Source organism: Orycteropus afer, unplaced genomic scaffold (genome assembly GCF_000298275.1).
Source record: "Orycteropus afer afer isolate SDZICR_OR568_19922 unplaced genomic scaffold, OryAfe1.0 scaffold00007, whole genome shotgun sequence".
Taxonomy (NCBI): Eukaryota; Metazoa; Chordata; class Mammalia; order Tubulidentata; family Orycteropodidae; genus Orycteropus; species Orycteropus afer.
The window spans coordinates 11,592,897-11,613,474 of NW_006921594.1; the positions used below are offsets into that span (position 1 = coordinate 11,592,897).

General features: G+C 43.2%; 1 protein-coding gene across 1 annotated transcript in view; it reads left to right on the forward strand.

Moving 5' to 3' along the window:
• LAMB1 (laminin subunit beta 1) overlaps window positions 1-20,578 on the forward strand; it is a 111,406-nt gene that overhangs the window by 60,218 nt on the left and 30,610 nt on the right. Inside the window, 10 exon segments of the mRNA XM_007945067.1 lie at window positions 729-887; window positions 2,165-2,292; window positions 2,502-2,625; window positions 3,251-3,455; window positions 4,103-4,246; window positions 4,364-4,595; window positions 7,602-7,765; window positions 9,582-9,806; window positions 10,775-10,989; window positions 11,705-11,801. Of these exon segments, the coding sequence (XP_007943258.1) occupies window positions 729-887; window positions 2,165-2,292; window positions 2,502-2,625; window positions 3,251-3,455; window positions 4,103-4,246; window positions 4,364-4,595; window positions 7,602-7,765; window positions 9,582-9,806; window positions 10,775-10,989; window positions 11,705-11,801 (1,693 nt within the window).

The following is a 20,578-nucleotide window of genomic DNA, read 5'->3' on the forward strand; positions in this document are numbered from 1 at the left end:
GAGTTTGGTTTTAGGTTTTTTGGAATCTTTACAAAAACAGACTGCCACATCTTTCTCCCTTAGAGTGGCTGGTAGATTTGAACTGCTGAACAGCCAAGCACTTAATCACTGCACCACCAGGGCTCCTTAGATATAGAACTAGCCTTATAGAAAATTCAACAAATATGTCAGTTCTCCTAAAACAAACAAACAAACCAAAAAAAAACCCTCTGCCGTTGCATTGATTCTGACTCATTGTGACCCTATAGGGCAGAGTAGAACTGTTCCCATAGGATTTCCAAGACTATAAATCTTTACAGAAGCATCTTTCTCCCTCAGAACGGGGAACGGCGGGTGGGTTCAAACCATCGACCTTTTGTTTAGCCACTGAATGCCATAACCACTGCATCACCAGAACTCCTTTCAATATTCTAGACTTGCTCATAACAGCACTTGAACTGTTCTCTTTCCTTCCTTTATACTTACTCCTCTGGTTATAGCATATAAGGTATATTCCAAGCCTTTGAGTTCCATCCCTGATATCCCAAGACTACCCCAACTACAAAACTAAAGAAAAAATCAATTTCCTGTTTACATATCAAAAACTTTTAAAATAAATTTAGTAGGAAAGAAAGTGTGACTATAAAAATAAATATATCCACAGTTTTTGACATTTAGATGGCTTCAGAGTTCTTTGACTACTAGAATTAATTGAATTCCATTTCAACTACTGTTCCCTTTGTCCTCAGGGGGTCAGCATAGTGGAGCGGCAGTATATCCAGGACCGGACTCCTTCCTGGACTGGAGCGGGCTTTGTCCGAGTGCCCGAAGGGGCTTATCTGGAGTTTTTCATTGACAATATACCATATTCCATGGAGTATGACATCCTCATTCGCTATGAGCCACAGGTAAAGAAACCCCTCAGTGGACTCTAAATGAGGGGAAGGGAGTGGTCACTGGAAGTAACAAAAATCTTTCTTTTAATGGACATTACAGCCGTACTTCAGAGATATTGCAGGTTCAGTTCCAGAGCACTACAATATAGTGAATATCGCAATAGAGCAAGTCACCTGAATTTTATGTTTCCCAGTGCATATAAACATTATATTTACACTGCACTGTTGTCCATTGTGTATAATAGCATTGTGGAGAATTAACCAAAATGTGACACAGACATACTGAGTGAGTGTATGCTATTAGAAAAATGGTGTCGACACACTTGCTTTGATGCAGGATTACCACAAACCTTTAATATGTAAAAAATTCAGTATCTGCAAAGTGCAATAAAATGAGTTATACCTGTATATGTTTTTATAAAATTTGGAGATGGCATCAGAATAGGTCAACCTCTAACTCTCTAACCTCCTTCACGGAAGTTAAAATGTATGTTTTTCTTTCATTTAATTCAACAAACATTTAGAGAGCTCCTGCTAGACACTTAACCGTGCTGAGAAGTGAGGTGGTATCGAGAATGTCTGAGATCCTCTGCTTCCATTCACGGACTGCTTGGCCTCATGTCGAACACGTGTTGCAAAGTGTTGTAAAGGCAGAAGGGGCGAAAGGCAACAACAGCAGAGATATTACAAACAGTGATAGCAGCCGGAGCAGTTCATACTGGCTGAGCGGGGCCTGGGGCTGCCGGAATGTTCCCTAGAGAATAAGAGCTAGGCCTTGTTAGGGTGTAGATGGAATTTTGAATAAATGACACAAAAAAGGAAAGGAATCTGAAGGAAGGAATAGCATGAGCAGAGGAGAAGAGGAGAGTGTTTTGCGAGCCTTCCCACATAGCTGAGTAAGGGAGAGGGTTGGGGACACTCTGAGGGAAGATGTGAGCATCAGGAAAGGAATGTGGACTGTCACCAGGGCCTCGGGAACCTTTCAGAGACAGTGCTGTCTGGAAAACAGTTGAAGGATTTTGAGTAGGAGCTGGTTGTTATCTGAGCTGTGCTTCAAGAAGGAATGAAGAGGACCATGGGGAAGCAAGGAGAGCACTGGGAGGCTGTTTCAGTGTCGGGGAGAAAGATTAGGGCTGGAGCTGGGGCAGCACAGAAGGAACGGTAAAGATGGGAGGGCAAAGCACCCTACGCGTTTCCCGTCAAACTTGGCAAAGGCTGATTCAGAGCAGTCTGCAGAGGGGCAGCAGTAGGCTAATGCGAGTGGCCTTTGTGATTGCTTTTGATCCTAGTTACCCGACCACTGGGAAAAAGCTGTCATCACAGTGCAGCGACCTGGAAAGATCCCAGCCAGCAGCCGATGTGGTAACACTATACCCGATGACGACAACCAGGTGGTGTCTTTATCGCCAGGCTCAAGGTCAGCATGACAGTGGTTTGCAGCTCAACAAAACCCCCATGCAAATTAATTTTTCCTAAAGGCTTGGGAGATGTAGTTACCACTTCAGAGCCAGCCTTTGACACTCTCCCTTTAGGATTAGCTACATAGAGCTTTTGTTGTTTGTTTGTTTTAGTTTTTTGCCACTTCAAGGCTGACTTGCTGCTGCTTTTCTCTTTGTTTCGGAATAGGTATGTCGTCCTTCCGCACCCTGTGTGCTTTGAGAAAGGTGTGAATTACACAGTGAGGTTGGAGCTGCCCCAGTACACCTCCTCTGACAGTGGCGTGGAGAGCCCCTACACACTTATTGATTCAGTAAGTGGAAGTACCTTCTGAAGGGCACAGGAAAGGCTGGGCGAAGACGGTTCACCAGCATCCCCACAATTTTTTATTTGGAGCCCTGGTGGTGCAGTGGTTAAGGCATTTGACTGCTAACCAAAAGTTCAGTTGTTCAAACCCACCAGCCGCTCCATGGAAGAAAGATAGGGCAGTCTGCTTCCATAAAGATTTACAGCTTTGGAAAAACCCAGTGCAGGTTGCTATGAGTTGGAATCACCTCAAAAGTAGTGGGTTTGGTTTTGGTAACATTCAGAGGTGAAGGGGAAGTGTTCTTTCTTACCTCAGAAGCTGTTTTGCGCATTTGTTTAAATAACTTCCACCCTGTGAAAAGGTTTTATTCAAATCAGTTCCTTCTGGAAATAGGAAGTGACTCTTTAAAAAAAGTGCCATTTCAGAAACCATCAAGCTATGTGAAGGATTTCTAAACTTTTCCTGGAGGTGTCTTTAAGAATGGCAAGGTTTTTGTTTTGCTATTTTATGAGCCTTGCTTTCTCTTTTCAAGTACCAGAGAAGCATTTGGGGGTTTTGTGCATTGACTTGCTTTAACTGATGACATGAGACAACAGCATAAGAACATTTTGCTGCTCTCATTCCATCATAGCTTGTTCTCATGCCATACTGTAAGTCACTGGACATCTTCACTGTTGGAGGTGCAGGAGACGGTTTGATCACCAACAGTGCCTGGGAAACCTTTCAGAGATACCGCTGTCTGGAAAACAGCAGAAGCGTTGTGAAAACTCCAATGACAGATGTTTGCAGAAACATCATCTTCAGCATTTCTGCCCTGTTACACCAGACAGGCCTGGGTAGGTGGTGTGTAGGGGCTGTGGCTGTGGCTGTAGCTGTGGCTGCTTCCATGTCTTCTTTTTTAGAGCCAAGAGCACAGCTGGTCCCTTGAGGCACATTAGGATGCATGCCCTATAACAATTTGTCATTATTCTTTAAAAATAATACTCTAGTGGTAGAGTGTCATAGTCAATGGAGTCAATTTTTAAGAAATAGCACAAAGAACAGATGATGAGAGGAAAAAGTCCCTGAGAATATAGGATTTCCATCCAGGGTGGGGAGCTGGGATGGAATTAGAGAAGCATCAAATAACTGAAATGTATGTTTTTCTCTTAGAAGGGTCAGACCAACCCCTGGGCTTTTGTTTCATGTCCTGTGATATTTGAGCTTTGAAGGCATGAGGAACAAACCCTCATGACCTCCTGCCTGGAAAAGCTGCTTTTTATCTACCAACTCTGCCTCCTGTTTCTTCCTGCCCCACCATATAGGGATGGCATTGTTTTTGCTCAGAATTCTGAGTAAGGTAGAGTAGTAAAGGAGAGTCGGGAAGAGTCCAGGGAAGGGGGGTGCACTGTCAGGCAGGTGTGATGTGCCACACACGCTTCTCTCTATGGGGCTGGAGTCAGCTGCTTGGTGTCTTAGGGTCTGGTCTCTCTTTGCCCTGCAGCTTGTGAATGCGACCCTCAGGGTTCATTAAGTTCCGTCTGTGACCCCAGCGGAGGCCAGTGCCAGTGCCGGCCCAACGTGGTTGGAAGAACCTGCAACAGATGTGCTCCTGGCACCTTTGGCTTTGGCCCCAGTGGATGCAAACGTAGGTTAATCACAAGAATTTTAATATATTCATGAAGACACAGTGAGCAATACTGGTATGGTGTTTTCCATTCACTGAGTTTCTCAAGGTTGGTTCCTTGATTACCTGTCTCTTCAGCTTGTGAATGCCATCTGCAAGGCTCTGTCAATGCCTTCTGCGATCCCATCACCGGCCAGTGCCACTGTTTCCAGGGGGTGTATGCTCGGCAGTGTGACCGCTGCTTACCTGGGTACTGGGGCTTTCCAAGTTGCCAGCCCTGCCAGTGCAATGGCCATGCCGACGACTGCGATTCAGTGACAGGGGAGTGCTTGAGCTGCCAGGACTACACCGCAGGTCATAACTGTGAAAGGTATGGGTTCGCTGCCTCTTGAAAATAGAGAGGACAAGGTTGCCCTTGGTTGTGCAGATATCTTTGATGAAGTACAGAATTAATTTCTATGAGGCTCTACATGTTTCATTCGTTTCTGCCCACCTCAGCATTTTCTAGGAATTCATTCATGTAGCCAGTACTTATTTAGTTAGCACTTCTATGTGCCAGGCACTGTTCTGGTGCCAGGGATAAGGAAGAGAGCAAAATTGGCATGAGTCTCCACTGTCTTGGAGATACACTCCAGGGTCGCCATGGATCTGTGTAGAACTCATACCTTTATCTCAGCAAATTTCTGACTTAGGATGAGGGCTGTGAAATGGGAATGCCTAATTTGGGTCAAAGTAGAAGCCAAATCCAAATGAGATTAGTCATTTTAGATAGTTTTGTATTTAAAAACATTTTATGCAGCTATAGTTTCCAGGAAACCATCGAAAATGTATGAAACTGGATCTGTTCTCTGGTTAGCAAATACATGAACTAAATAATTATCATGGTTGCAAAGCACTGTACCAGATATGGTAAGAATAGGATTTAGACTGTGCCTGCAACAACATGACAGTGTAGCTCAGGAGATCCGAAATCCCCCATATGAAAAAGTTAGGTGCTCACTTACGTTATTCATTGCTAATTAAGACATGCAGACATACATATTACAGATTCTGTTTTTTTGGAAGGTGATAATCTCCACCTTTCCATGTCAATAAATCTCCTCTAATGCCCAGTCCATTTTGTATAAGATGTTTATTTTAAAAAACCACTTGTGAAATGTTTCAGCAAGTGCTTCAGTCAGTACAAAAGGTGCTCAGGTGAGAGAAAACTCAGCGAAGGTTGAATGGGTGGTTAACGTAGGTTGTGGAGATGGGTACAGGAGCCAACACGTGGCTCTGGCTCTGTGCTAGGGTGGTATCCGAGAATTTGGAGGTTCCACTGACTATTAAAAGTTATTCCTTCCAACCCTAAAATTCTGTCATAAAAAAATAACATAGAAGCAGCTATAAAAGACTATAAGGAGGAGATTAATATATTGGTATCATCTTTCGTTTCTTCTGTAAAAATTTTATGGTTGTTCTTTCAATGGGTGATGGCGAATAAGTGAGAGAGAGAGAGAGAGAGAGAGATGAGAAAATCAGATTTACAAAGGGAGACCAGAGTGGGTGGGTGAACTTAGGTCAAAGTAGAGGTGATTGTCCACGAACTGATTCCAGATCAGTCTGTCACACTGTGGAATGTGTCTGAAGGAGCTTCCTGTGAGAATGGCTTGGTTTATGGCTGTGATTGCCTTTCGGAATTTGACTCTTAAAAGGATTTTCATGTCTTGAGGAGGAATAAGAAAGGGCCTGGAGGAGGTGAGATGTCAAGCCCTAGGTTGGATAACAAAAATGTTTATTAAGTATTTGGAACCCTGCTATCTAGGTTAGGCCAGTTTTTCATTATTCTGTTTCTCATTCCAAGATCATCAGAGTTACATCCCATGAATTTGGAAAAAGAAGTCTGGGCTCAAATTGTTCCCAAGGGGGGAAGAGTATGGGGGACTGGAAGTGAACACAAATATCTGTCATAATGTATTTGGACTTATTTCACCTAGAAAAATCCCTTAGAAACTTTCTCAGAAACTATTGTACAAAATTGCTTCATCATTATACCCCAGCGCATAATCAGGGAACATTGCCTTATGCTATAGCTTAGAACTATGTCTAATTAAACAGAAGGTTAATTTCCTCTGAACAGATTATCCCTCTTAATTCTTCCCCCTCTCATTTTTTAAAAGATATACTGTTACCTCTGCCTGAAAAGAACATGAGAAACAAAATGAATGGGAAATCCTTAGACCTGAGTTCCAGGCTCAATTCTGCTTCTCACTTGCCTTATAACTGCCCCCCACCCCCAAGTATCCATTTCCACCGTAAAATAACTAGGTTGGATTAGGTGGTCTCCAGCGTTCTTTCAAGCACTTACATTACAGAAAATTTTTAAAAAAGGAAGCTAATTATCATTATTCTTGAGAAACAACATGATATGATAGAAGAATTCTTTGTTAAAAGGAGTCTGAATTCAAGTTTTAACTTCTTATTAACTAACCTTAATCACTTAGCAATTATGGATTCCTTATCTGTAAACAAAGAGATTGTACCTATGGGTTTTGGGGGTGGATAACTGGCATCCCTTTTGCCTGCCCAAGTTTGATACCACCTCAGGGACAGACACAGGAGTCCCACAGCTGGAGATCATCCCTGTCGCCTCTATTACTGGTAAAAGCTGGATTGCACTTGGGGCTTTAGGTCTGTGGCCACCATAGACTTGTGAACACATTGCCCAACCCAGGCCAAGCAGAGTCAACTTCCAGCCACCCCCACAAGGACAGGCCCTTTAATTTGAGAAGAAGCAGGTCAGAACATACACGTGGTAGGCAGGAGGATGCAGACGGGAGATGTGTCTTCTCTGGGGAGGAGCAATGAGGGGTGTTACTCCATGCTGTGGTTCTGCGGGTGTGGTCCCCAGACGAGCAGCAGCCGCAGCACCTGAGAACCTGGCAGACATGTACATTCTTGGGCCCCTCTCCAGACCTACTGAATTAAACCCTGGGGGAAGAGCCTAGCAATCTGGGTTTAATAAGCCCTCTAGATGATTCTAAGGAGCTCTGGTGGTACACTGCCTAAGGCATTGGGCTGCCAACCAGAAGGTTCCCACCAGCCACTCTGCAGAAGAAAGACTGGGCAGTCTACTTCTGTAAAGATTTACTGCCTCGGAAACACAATGGGGGTTGCTACGAGTTGGAATTGACTCAATGGCAGTGGGTTTGGTTGTTTTGGTTTTAGGTGATTCTAATGGGAGCTAAAGACTGAGAATCACTGCTGTAATGGAAGGTCTTCCACATAGAAATAAGGAATGAAGAGTGAATGTTCCCAAAAGGAACATTTTCTATGACTTTTTTTCAGTTTCTTACCACTGGGATTCATGGCTCTTTTTCTTCTGTGATTGGTCTAGGTGCTTGGCTGGTTACTATGGTGACCCCATCATTGGGTCAGGAGATCACTGCCGCCCTTGCCCTTGCCCAGATGGTCCTGACAGTGGACGCCAGTTTGCCAGTAGCTGTTATCAAGATCCTGTTACTTTACAGCTTGCATGTGTCTGCAGTCCTGGATACATTGGTAAATAATGTGCATACTTTTGGTGGCAAAGAGGGTGGAAAAGATGTGTCATTAGTTGTTAATGAGGAAAAAGGTAGCTGAGCTAGCCAATGTAGTTCCATTTTTATAATCCTTAATTGAAAGTTAAGGGGTCTGGAATATATAAGTTGTTCTTTTCCTATTTGGCAGGTAGGGTAGAGTCAATTTTGAGTCTCTATGATAGCAATGAAGGAGCTTTGGTGGCGCAGTGGTTAAAGCATTTGGCTGCTAACCAGAAGATCGGCAGTTTGAAACCACCAGCTACTCCACAGGAGAAAGATGTGGCAATCTGCTTCCCTAAAGATTAGAGCTTTGGAAACCCTATGGGGACAATTCTCCTCTGTCCTGTGAAGTTGCTATGAATACAAATCGATTTGATGGGAGTGAGTATGATAATAATAATATAACACAGAGCAAGAATAGCAAGCTCATTTAAATCCATCAGTGAAACCCTATGAAACACTTTATCTGTGGTTGAACAGTAGAAAGCGTAATTTAAATTTTATTTTTCCCTTCCCTTATCCAACTCGTAAAGAGCTCTGGGGGTGCCAGTGGTTAAGTGCTTGGCTGCTAATTGAAAGCCTGGCAGTTTGAACCCGACTGGCTCCATGGGCGAAGGGTAATCATGGAGATTATAGCCTAGGAAACCCCATGGGGCAGTTCTGCTCTGTCATAGGGTCCCTGAGTCTAAAGTGACTCCACAGACACCCAACAGGCACATCCTACTTGTAGCAGAAGCATCTCTAAGCAGCAAAGTGGTCAAATGGTGGGCAGAAGGAAGAAAAGAGTATCACCAGGGTCCCCAGGTAGCTGAACCAAGCACGCCTAGATATTTTCTCCATTGTTCTATGTTCACATTATCAGTCAACACTAAATGAGTTTAGCTGGTTGTGAAAAGAAACTCTTTTATTTCATCCTTGATGCCACTGTTTCAAATACTATTTATGATCATCAGTAAATATTTGCGTATGATTTTAGTATTTCTGAGAAGGGGGAATTAGACATCATTATTAAACAAACTGGGAGCTCTGGTGGTGTAGTGTCTAAGGCATGTGACTGCCAACTAGAAGGCTGGTGGTTCAAACCCACCAGCCACTCCTTGGAAAGAAGGTTGGGCAATCTACTTCCATAGTGATACTGCCTCGGAAACCCAAGGAGGGGTCACTATGAGTCGAATCCCACTCAAAGGCAGTGAGTTTTTGTGGTTTTTTTTAAACAAATCAGTTACCATCAAGATGAGTGACTCATGGCAACCACTTGTGTATCAAAGTAGAACCATGCTCCGTAGGGTTATTAATGACTAACTTTTCAGAAGATCAGCAGGCCTTTCTTCTGAGGTGCCTTTGGGTGCAGCACCCAACCCTTCAGTTAGTGGAGAGTGTGTTAGCCATTGGCACCACCCAGGCGCTCCTGATCACACCATTAAGGACTCCATTTTTCAGGTTGCTCAGAAAGGAGCAGTGCCTTTTCAGTTTATACAATCATTGGATTAGGATTCTAATACTGAGCTGAACTTGACATTGTCAGACCATTATTTAACTAAAGTCCCATGTGCTAAAATAAAACTCTTGTAACTTCCCATGAGACACAGTGGCCTCTGAGGCAACCGGTCTGTGACAGTGCTAGTGACTACAGAATTTCTCTTTCTCTTCACAACAAGAAGCTGTTCCTTCCCCAGCTCTGTCTGTACTGCAGTGAAGCACATAGGCAGGTGGATTCTAGGCAGAAATGTCAGTTGACTGGTGAGCCTTTCAGCCAACAAGTTAAAAGTGTTGTTCTTGGTTTTATTGGACAACAGGCTCCAGATGCGATGACTGCGCCTCGGGATTCTTTGGCAACCCCTCGGATGTCGGCGGGGCGTGCCAGCCTTGCCATTGTCACCACAACATTGACACAACCGACCCGGAAGCCTGTGACAAGGAGACTGGAAGGTGCCTCAAGTGCCTGTACCACACGGAAGGAAACCACTGCCAGCTGTGCAGGTTCGGTTACTACGGAGACGCCCTGCAGCAGGACTGTAGAAGTAAGACCAGTGATTCCCACCTTCTGCTCACTGTCAGGGGAAATACATGTGCAGAGAGAGAACATTTCACCCTCAAACAAAGACAAATGTGGCTTTTCCTCCCCTTTTAAATCATTTTCTGGCAGGACTGAAATCATAAGATGTGACCCCAGTGCCTGTGGGGAGACAACTAAAAGGAAAAACTGTTGTTGTCACCATAATAAACACTATCCACAGTTTATTGATTTTATGTTCTGCTCACGAACTTTCTGATTGGATGCGATTGATAGATCCTAAACACCCACTTAGCTCCACAGCTTTTCTGATGTCAGTGATGGAGTAGAGCCTTCCACCTGAGGGAGAAGAAGGAAGGAACTTCTCTGAAATCCTCTCTTTCAGAACTGTTTCTCTCTTATCCAGAGATCAGCCGGCATTTCCTCTGGGGCTGTGCAAAGCCCCCAGGCCACTGTCTTTGTTTATATAAACATGTCTGGAATGTTGGGGACCAGCAGGACTGGATTCCTCAAAGCTCTGCTAGCTTAAAGGGCTTCGACCTGCTATGCCTGATACATGTGTTACTGCTGCTCCCTGCCAAGAATTTGAAATGATTAGATAGCTCAGTTCCCACTGGCATCTTACTTACTATTTCCACTTAAATCCTCAAGTTTTAAAATGATTCATTTGCAGCTTGTTAAGTTCATGTATTCTGAAAATACCACTAGACAAAATGAGCCATTGTGCCTGTCTGCCTGGGAGATGTCAGATTGGTGCAATCCATCCTAAGACTTTCAGAGGATCGATAATTTTAGGGTTGTGGGTTTTTTATGGTTGTTTTTATCACCCTATTTATTTCCCTAGTTCTTTGCACGTCAGCCTTGGGATCTGGAGAGGGGAAATCTTAGCTGTTTGCCTGTAACTAAGCTTTGCACAGTCTTCTGTATATTGGTGAATGTGAATACAGCGGATCTGACCTCAGTGCTCTTTTTCAGAGTGTGTCTGCAATTACCTGGGTACCGTGCAGGAGCACTGCAACAACTCTGACTGCCAATGTGACAAAACTACCGGTCAGTGTTTGTGTCTCCCCAATGTGATCGGGCAGAACTGTGACCGCTGTGCACCCAATACCTGGCACCTGGCCAGCGGGAGTGGGTGCGACCCATGCAACTGCGATGCTGCCCATTCCTTTGGGCCGTCCTGTAACGAGGTGAGGAGCTCTGGCTGAAGGCATGGCTGTTATGGGGCCAGGATGGCGGGGAGTGCTGGCCCAGTCAGTGGCCCCAGTTAGACAAAGACACCCAGCTTGGGTGGCACAGGCTGGGCTGGATTTCAGCCCTCACTGCCCCTCTTGGCTGGAACTACACAACTGTGTGTAGAGGCCATAGCTGACCCTGCATAGCCTTTCAGTCTGTTGCCCCAGCTGCTATGCAGACTCATGTCAGAGCAGACAATGGCATGGTGCTTCCCTTTAACACCTAGCTGCTGAATCCGACTGTTTTTTAGCTTTACTGCTTGGAAGAACTAAATAACTAAGCCCAGAACTGTAAAAGCTTCTTTCATTGCCTAATACACACTGAGAATGTGGTTCTGACTAAGGTCAGGTGAGTCACAGCTGGCCAAGGACGTTTATTGATCCGTGAGGAAAACTATGAACAATGTGAAATGTCCTGTGGACCGCACCAGCTGCAGAAGAGTAGGAGAGTATGAACCAAACTGGGTTCATATCAACTGTACCAAAAACCAGGAGAGCAGATGCCGCCTGGGGTTCTCAGCACCTAAGATCAGAGTAAGATTCCTTTTTCCGAGTCAGGAAGTGGAGGCAAACAGCTGAGTCCCACTTCTAACTGGCAGCTGACAGAGAAAATAAAAAACTAGCTTCTGCTCTGAAGCCTGCCTGACCAAGTTCTGTTTTCTGGCCACAGTTCACGGGGCAGTGCCAGTGCATGCCTGGGTTTGGAGGCCGCACGTGCAGTGAGTGCCAGGAGCTCTTCTGGGGAGACCCCGAAGTGGAGTGCCGAGGTGAGGCTGTGCCGTGCTGGGTGCTGGTGCTCTCAGCCACCCAGAATTTGGTCAGAGTGTTAGGGAACCAATGTGTGTAAAGGAACAGATGTGTGCAAGAGCTGTTTATAAGGTCTAAAGTGAGGTACAAATTAATTTGTCTATAAGAGCTCTATGTATAATTCTAAAAGAAAGCAATGGTCATTGTGAAAAAAAAAAAAGAAAAGCTATAGATAGAGGCTTATGAAAGTGTAATAGAAAGTAGATGTGCTTACTCCTCCATCCCTGTTTCTCAAGGGTAGTACTTGGCTCTGCACGCACACACACACCCACACACACACCACAAGAACACAGTCTTTTTAAGTGCTTTTAACCAAAATGGGTTCATATTAACCATACCAAAAACCAAACTCACTGCCGTCAAGGCAATCTTGACTCATAGCAACCCCTCCTAGAGTTTCCAATGGAAGATTGCCCAATCTTCCTTCCTAGGAGTGGCTGTTGGGTTTGAACTGCCAGCCTTCTAGTTAGCAGTCAGATGCCTTAGGCACTATACCACCAGAGCTCCCCATTGTTATTGTTGTTATGTGGCATTGAGTCTGGCCCGACTCATAGCGACCCCTCCTTGGATTTCCAAGGCGGTATCACTATGGAAATAGGTTGCCCAACCTTTCTTCCGGGGAGCGGCTGGTGGGTTTGAACTGCCAACCTTCTGGTTAGCAGTCAAATGCCTTAGGCACTATGCTACCGGAGCTCCCAGAGCTTCCCATATTAACCATATCTTTCTGGAAATGCATTTCTTCCCCCCTGAATGGTCTTGTGCCAGCTTCCCTGACAGCATGTGCAGAGATAAATGGCTGTGCCCTGAGATCCTTTGCCCCATTGCACCCAGTGGGACGTGCTGATGGGGCATGGCCATGGGGAATGTGCTCCAGTGTAATGTCCCTACCAGTGAGAACTGGGGGGCGATGTTGGTGTAGGCTCTGCGTGCCCAGCAAGGGGAATATGTGGCCACAGCACCTCTCAGGCTGTTAAAGGTGAAGAAAACCCAGGTTCTCACTTAGGCTTACTATAAATTAGGACTGCAATGAAACATTTGACATTTTCTTAACCAAAAAAAAAAAAAAAAACTTGTTAAAATCATGTGACCCATACCATTGCTTAATCTTTGTTCTGTTGCAATTTTCTGACCTGTCATACTACTTTTCAGATCTTAAAGCAGAAGTATTTATGGAAAAGATTTAATAGGCTGTTTCTTCTCTGGTTTTCTATTCTTTCTTTCTAACTTGGGTTTTTTCCCTGTGTTTTTAATTTATAGCTATGGTGAAGTATTTTCTACAGTTTCCTAGTTGTTCTTTTATAACATGCTCTTTGAAGCACATCTGAAATTATAGGTCACTATTGGACTCTTAAAAGGAGCTCTGGTGGTGCAGTGCTTAAGGCCAGAAGGTTGGGGTTTCAAACCCACCAGCCACTCTATGGAAGGAATATGGGGCAATCTACTTCCGTAAAGGTTTACTGCCTTGGAAACCCAGTGGGAATTGCTATGAGTTGGAATCAACTCGATGGCAGTGGTTTGGTTTTTGGTTTAATGGACTCTTAAAGGAGCACTGATGGCATAGTGGTTAAGCACACCAAAAGGTCAACAGTTCCAACCCATCAGCTGCTCCGTGGGAAAAAGATGTGGCAGTCTGCTTCCATGAAGATTTATAGCCTTGGAAACCCTGTAGGGCAGTTCTTCTGTCCTATAGGCTTAGTATATAGTGCCAGAAGATGAGCTCCTCAGGTTGTAAGGCACTCAAAATACAACTGGGGAAGAACTGCCTCCTAAAAGTAGAGGTGACCTTAATGACATGGATGGAGTAAATCTTTCTGGAGCTACATTTCCTGATGTGGCAAGACTCAAAATAAGAAGAAAGAGCTGCACATATTCATTAATAATTGGAATGTGGAATGTACAGAGTATGAATTTAGGAAAATTGGATGTTTTCAAAAATGGAATGGAATGCATAAAGATCAGTATCCTAGGCACTAGCTGAAATGGACTGATTTTGGCCACTTCGAATCAGACAATCATATGTCTACTATGCTAGGAATGACAAATTGAAGGGGAATATAATTGCGTTCATTGTCAAAAAGAACATTTCAAGATCTATCCTAAAATACAATGCTTTCAGTGATAGGATAACATCCATATGCCCACAGGGAAGACTAGTTAATACTACTGTTTTTCAAATTTACACACTAATCACTAAAGCCAAAGATAAAGAAACTGAGGACTTTTACCAACTTCTGAAGTCTGAAATTGACCAAACGTGAAATCAAGATGTACTGATAATTATTGGTGACTAGAAATGTGAAATTTAGAAACAAAGAAGAAGCATTGGGAGTTAGAAAATATAGCCTTGGAGATAGAAATGATGCTGGAGACCACATGACAGAATTTTGCAAGACCAACAACTTACTCATTGCAAATACTGTTTTTCAACAAACAAATATGGCGGCTGTACACACGGACCTTGCCAGATAAAATATACGGGAATCAGATTGACTACATCTATGGAAGGAGGTGATAGAGAAGCTCAAATCATTAGTCAAAACAAGGCCAGGAGCTGACTGGAACAGACCATCAACTGCTCATAAGCAAATTCAAGTGGAAGCTGAAGAAAATTAAAACAAGTCCACGAGAGCCAAAATACGATGCTGATTATATCCTACCTAAATTTAGAGACCATCTGAAGATTAGATTTGACCCATAGAACACCAGTGATGAACTAGATGAGTTGTAGGTTGACACCAAGAACATCATATATGAAGAAAGCAAAGTCATGAAAATGACCAGAAAGGAAGAAAAGACCAAAATGAATGTCAGCTGAGACTCTGAAATGTGCTCTTGAACAGAGAATAGCCAAAGCAAATGGAAGAAATGATGAAATAAAAGAGTTGAACAGATTTCAAAGGGTGACTTGAGAAGATAGTTAAGTATTATAATGAAACGTGCAGAGACCTAGAATTAGAAAAACAAAAGGGAAGAACACACTCAGTATTTCTGAGGCTAAAAGAAATGAAGAAATTCAACCCTCAAGTTGCAATATTGAAGGATTCTAAGGGCAAAATATTGAATGATGCAGAAAGCATCAAAAGAAGATGGAAAGAATACACAGTCACTGTTTCAAAAAGAATTAGTTGATATTCAGCCATTTCAGGAGGTAGCATGTGATCAAGAACCAATTGTATTAAAAGAAGAAGTCCAAGCTTTGCTGAAGAAATTGGCAAAAACAGGGCCCCAGGAATTGATGGAATACCCATTAAGATGTTTCAACAAATGGATACAGCACTGAAGGCACTTACTTGTTTAAGAAATTTGGAAGACAGATACCTGGCCAACTGACTAGAAGGGATCCATATTTGTACCTATTCCAAAATTTTCTAACAGTATCAATATCACATGCAAGTAAAGTTTTGCTGAAGGCAACTCAAACAACAGTTGCAGCCAAACATTCATAGGGAACTGCCAGAAATTCAAGCTGGATTCAGAAGAGGACATGGAATCAGGGGTATCATGGCTGATGCCAGATGGACCTTGGCGAAAGTAGAGAATACCCAAAAGATGTTTCCCAGTGTTTTACTCATTATGCAAAGGCATTCAACTCTGTGAATCATAACAAATTATGGATAACATTGCAAAAATTGGGAATTTCAGAACACTTACATGTACTCATGAGGAATCTGTACATAGTCCAAGAGGCTGTCATTCAAACAGAAAAATGTGATAGTGCATGTTTTAAGATCAGGAAAGGTGTGCATCAGGGTTGTGAACTTTCATACTTATTCACTGTGTATGTTGAGCAAATAATCCAAGAAACTGGACTATGTGAAGAGAAACATGGCATCAGAATTGGAGGAAGACTCATAAATAACCTGCAATATGCAGATGACACAACCTTGCTTACTGAAAGTTAAGATGACGTAAAGCATTTACTGATGAATGTCAAACACTGCAACCTTCAGTACGGATTACACCTCTACATAAAATAAAATATCCTCACAACTGGACCAGTAAGCAACATCATGATTAATGGGAGAAATAAATGAAGTTGTCAAGGATTTCCTTTTACTTGGATACACAGTCAACAACTGGAAGCAGCAGTCAGGTGATCAGACATCATATTGCACTGGGCAGATCTGCTGCAAAAGACCTCTTTAAAGTATTGAAGAACCAGTATGTCACTTTGAAGACTAAGGCACACCTAACCCAAGCCGTGGTATTCTCAGTCATCTCATATGCATGAGAAAGCTGGACAACGAATAAGGAAGACCAAAGAAGAGTTGATGCAACTGAATTATGGTGTGGCAAAGAATACTGAAAATATCATGGACTTCCAAAAGAATTAACAACTATGTCTTAAAGAAGTACAGCTGGAATTCTTCTCAGAAGTGGAAAATGGCCAAACTTCTTCTCACCTAGTTTGGTCATGTTGTCACAAGAGACCAGTCCCTGGAGAAAGATATCATGCTTGGTAAAGTAGAGGGTCAATGAAGAAAGGGAAGACCTTCAGCAAGATGAATTGACACAGTGACTACGCTGACAGTGATGGGTTTGATCATAGCAAGGATTGTGAGGACACTGCAGGACTGGGCAGTGTTTTGTTCTGTTGTACACAGGGCTGCTATGAGTTGGAGCCAACTTTATGGCACTTAACAGCAAGTAAGGTCACTGAGAGTCAGAATTGACTTGAGAGCAATGGGGTATTAGACTCTAAGTAAAATATGACCTTGTGGGTAGGGCAGTATAACTGCTGTAGCAAGAAATAATATAGCTCTTGAAGTTAGCAACTCATTCATTATCTTCTATAAAAGAAGCCTAGATACTTTGTGTTCCTTCAGCATCTAAAACCATCTTTTCTTTAGCAGCATGAAAACTTCTAACAGTAGGCAAAGCCAGAACACATTACATATGATTTCTTTTTAAAATTCAATCTTAACCAGAAGTGTTTGGAGATTAAGTCTTGTTGCATGGAGAGGATGATGTATGTTGTGTCAATAAACAAGTTGTCATTCATCATCTCCCAGTCCAGATGTTGGTTCTTAATAGATTGACTCTCAGTACTCAGCAACTACTTCTGAACATGACATCCAGTGGACCAGCTAGCTGCTCCAAGATGTCTCCTGAAAGTAAAGCCCTTCTTGAAATCTGGTTTCTCCAGAATTTTAAGTACAGTACAATTCTGTTAAATTCCTCAATCTCCCAATGCCTCAAGGGCTTGATTTTTCTCCAGATAATGGTTCTGTCATCTCATTCTCTAACTTTATCAGCATGTGTCATTGGCAAAATAGCTTTCTCTGCCTAAGCATTCTGACCTTTTGCTCCATCTTAGCTGTGTTAGCATGAAAAGCCTGCTACCCAGAGTCAGACTCAATCAGAGAATTGTTCATTTAGTACTCAGACTTTACCCCTTACCCTTTTTTCTTTAAACTTTCAGCTCTAACTTTGTCAGAGGAATCGTGGTTTGTAGGAACACTTGTCAACTTGTTTGGGTCAAAAGTTAGATCCTGTTTTAGAAACTTTGTGAAGAGTGAGATCCATGGCGTCAGTGTTCACCAACTTCTTTGTTTTATCCAGAAGAAAGGTCAGCTTATTGCATAAGAAACTGACAATCAGAAAAAAACAAACAAGCAATGCAAAACAAAAACTAAGTATAAGCCAAAAAAATTATGATTTGCATAGAAACCAGCATATCACTTTGAAGACTTCTTCCTTTCTGCTTCCTTTCTCCTCCTCTCTTTGATATATTTTTTTTTCATTTAGGCTAATCAAGGCATTTGATCACTAACTAGAAGGCAGATGGTTCAAACCCACCAGCCACTCCTCGCAAGGAAGGTTGGGCAATCTACTTCCGTAGTGATACTGCCTTGGAAACCCAGGGAGGGGTTGCTATGAGTCAGAACTGACTCTCGATGGCAGTGTGTTGTGTTGTTTGTTGCAGTCACAGAGTTTTAGTTAATGAAAGAACTGTGAAGATTATTTGGCTTTGTGGATCATTGTTCTGGTTGGATCCTGGTGGCTCGAGGGCCACAGGGCTAAGGGCCCATGAAAAGCTCTCATAGTAGCATAGTGAAGAACATAGGTTCTGGAACCAGGCTGATTAATTCAGATCAAGCAAAGCCTATGCATTAGCGTAAAGCTAAGTCCTTGCAATGACACATTCCTCCTCCCCTTCTTTCTAGTCCTTTTTCTGTGATTTACATACATAAATTGTACCTATACATAGGTAATTTTAAAAAACACACGCATTCAAGATTGGCTCCCCCCACCCCATTTATTCTCTTTCCATACTCATGACCCTTACATTATAACCTGTATCTTTACAACCACTCAGCCCCTCCCAGGAAATCAGAAGTTTGTTTCGAGCCCTTTGGAGTATGATAAGCTTCCCTAGGAAAGAACTACAAATACCCCTAGAGTTATTGTCAGGCTCTAGATCTTAGGGGTTCCAGGATTCATTCCTTTGCTTTCCTACTAAATCCTGTCATCTCTCCAACCCTATCTATAGGCTTTTTTTTTATGGGGATCAGAAAGCCCCTTTTTCCTAAGAGTTAAAATCTAGGGTAATGGTAGTTGACCTACTTCTATCTTTGGCACTATTTGGCTCTACACCTTCTCTCTTCTGTGCCCACACTGGCTGGGCTGGGCTGGGGTGGGAGCATTTTTGAATGGGGAAGGGGAAGCATTTTGAATCATCACAGTGAGGGTTGCTATAGGTCCTCAGTGGCCAGAAACCAAGGACACTAAATGTTCTAAATGCCCTGTCGTACTCAGATTTTTGATGCCCTGTGGAGGAAGCTCACCTGCAAAGCACCCAGAGAGAGTGTTGATTGACTGAGTTAACAATGGGGGATTCATCTTTGTCCTTACAGGATGGCCAGGAGCAGGATCTGGCGAGGGCAGGGGCAAGAAGACAGGAGCAGGAGCTTGAGTACATTCTCGTACTGGAATGTAGTCACAAACGGATGTGGTAGGATGAGAATAGGAAGGGATAAGAGGAAGTGTCATTCCAAATTAAATGATACTCTGAGAAAAGAAAAGAGCCCTGGAGGTGCAATGGTTATGTGTTTTCTTGCTAACTGAAAGGTCAACAGTTCAAACCCCCTAGTGGCTCCTTGGAAGGAAAAGACCTGGCAGTCTGCTCCCATAAAGATTACATTCTAGGGAACCCTAGAGAGGCAGTCCTACTCTGCTGGAGAGGGCCTCTGTGAGTCAGAATTGACAGCAGCACACCATACAACATAGAAAAGAATGTGAACTCTTCTCGAATTACGTCATTAATTGCCAAATATTTCTTCAATTTCACATCTTTATTTCAGTTGAAATGGTTTGTTGGAGGCACAAATTCGGACTTTGTGGTGCCATCTAGTTAACAATATGCTTATATAAAGAGTTAAGTTATAGCTAAGTATCCTCCTTATGGGGAAAAAAAATGTAGTTATGTAAAAGACAAATGAGCTGAGCCTCATAAATGGTTGAATGTTGCTATTGTCCACCCGGGGGAAGGCTCTTAGCCGATCAAGCCAAGTTTGAACAAGCCCACCACTGTGCTGGGATGGAGAGGGAATCTCATCCATCCACCGCCTAACGTGCTGGCGAAAGCCTCAGCGTGGAGCTCCGCATTGTGCCCCTCAGGAGTCGGAAGGTCAGCCTGAGGAATCTTTCTGTTGATTCATAGATAGCAAATAGAGGGCAAAGATCCCTTGTGGCCTCAGGCTCTTGGAAAAGGCCAGTCTCTTTAAACCCAGGCAGATTGGAAATGTGGGGCATAGGTGGGAGGCTGGTGGGTCCTTGTGACAGCTGGTATTTACAGAGGAAATTACTGTGCTGCCTAAGGGACTATAGGACATGTAAAGGCAAGGGTATGGGAGGTGCCCTTAGGAAAGACTTAGCTGGAGAGTCATAGGGGATTTGGTTTCAAAGGTCACTTGGGACCAGATTGTGAAAAACCTTGAATGCCAGGCCATGGGTGAACTCTATTCAATGAGCAGAGATCTGGAGGACAGAGTGGAGGGTATAAAGAAAACAGAACAGCTATGTGTAGCTGATAAATATGTACCTAAGCTACCGTGTTAAGGTGCTCTGGTGACACAGTGTTTAAAGTACTCAGCTGCTAACTATAAGATTGGCAGTTTAAACCCACCAGCTGCTCTATGGGAGAAAGATGTAGCAGTATGCTTCCATAAACGTTACACGCTTGGAAGCTCTATGGGACAGTTCTTCTCTGTCCTATGGGCTACTGTTTCCCACTCTGGCACTGACTTAGTGTTTACCCCTGGACCTCAATATCTGTAAAATTGAGTGCAATATTCTTCATGACGTGTCTCTCGGGGATCTTACTTTAAATGATGTGAAAATAGAAGAAACCTGCTGACCTCAGACAATGTACTTAGAGGTAAAAGTAGAATTCTCGTGGTTCACTGCAGCGATTACTGTCTTACTTTGAAAATGCTGTTCTTCATCTTCATGATTTATTCATCTTAGAGATCAAGCAATGTACACTATGCTATGTACACTCTACACCCTTCTATCCAAGAGAAAGTTTTTGATCTGCTTCCAGGTAATCCCATTTCCTAAAGCAACCCTGTGCTGCCAGTCCTCCCGGATGTCTGTCTCCTTCTCTAAGAGAGGAGAAAAGCCACTGGCCGTCAGCAGCTACGGCCTATACAGTGGGGTTATGATTCCTAGATCCTGGTGGGTAAGAGAGGTGATCAAAGAATAGCCTTCCTCATTTTCCTTTTTTTTTTTTTTT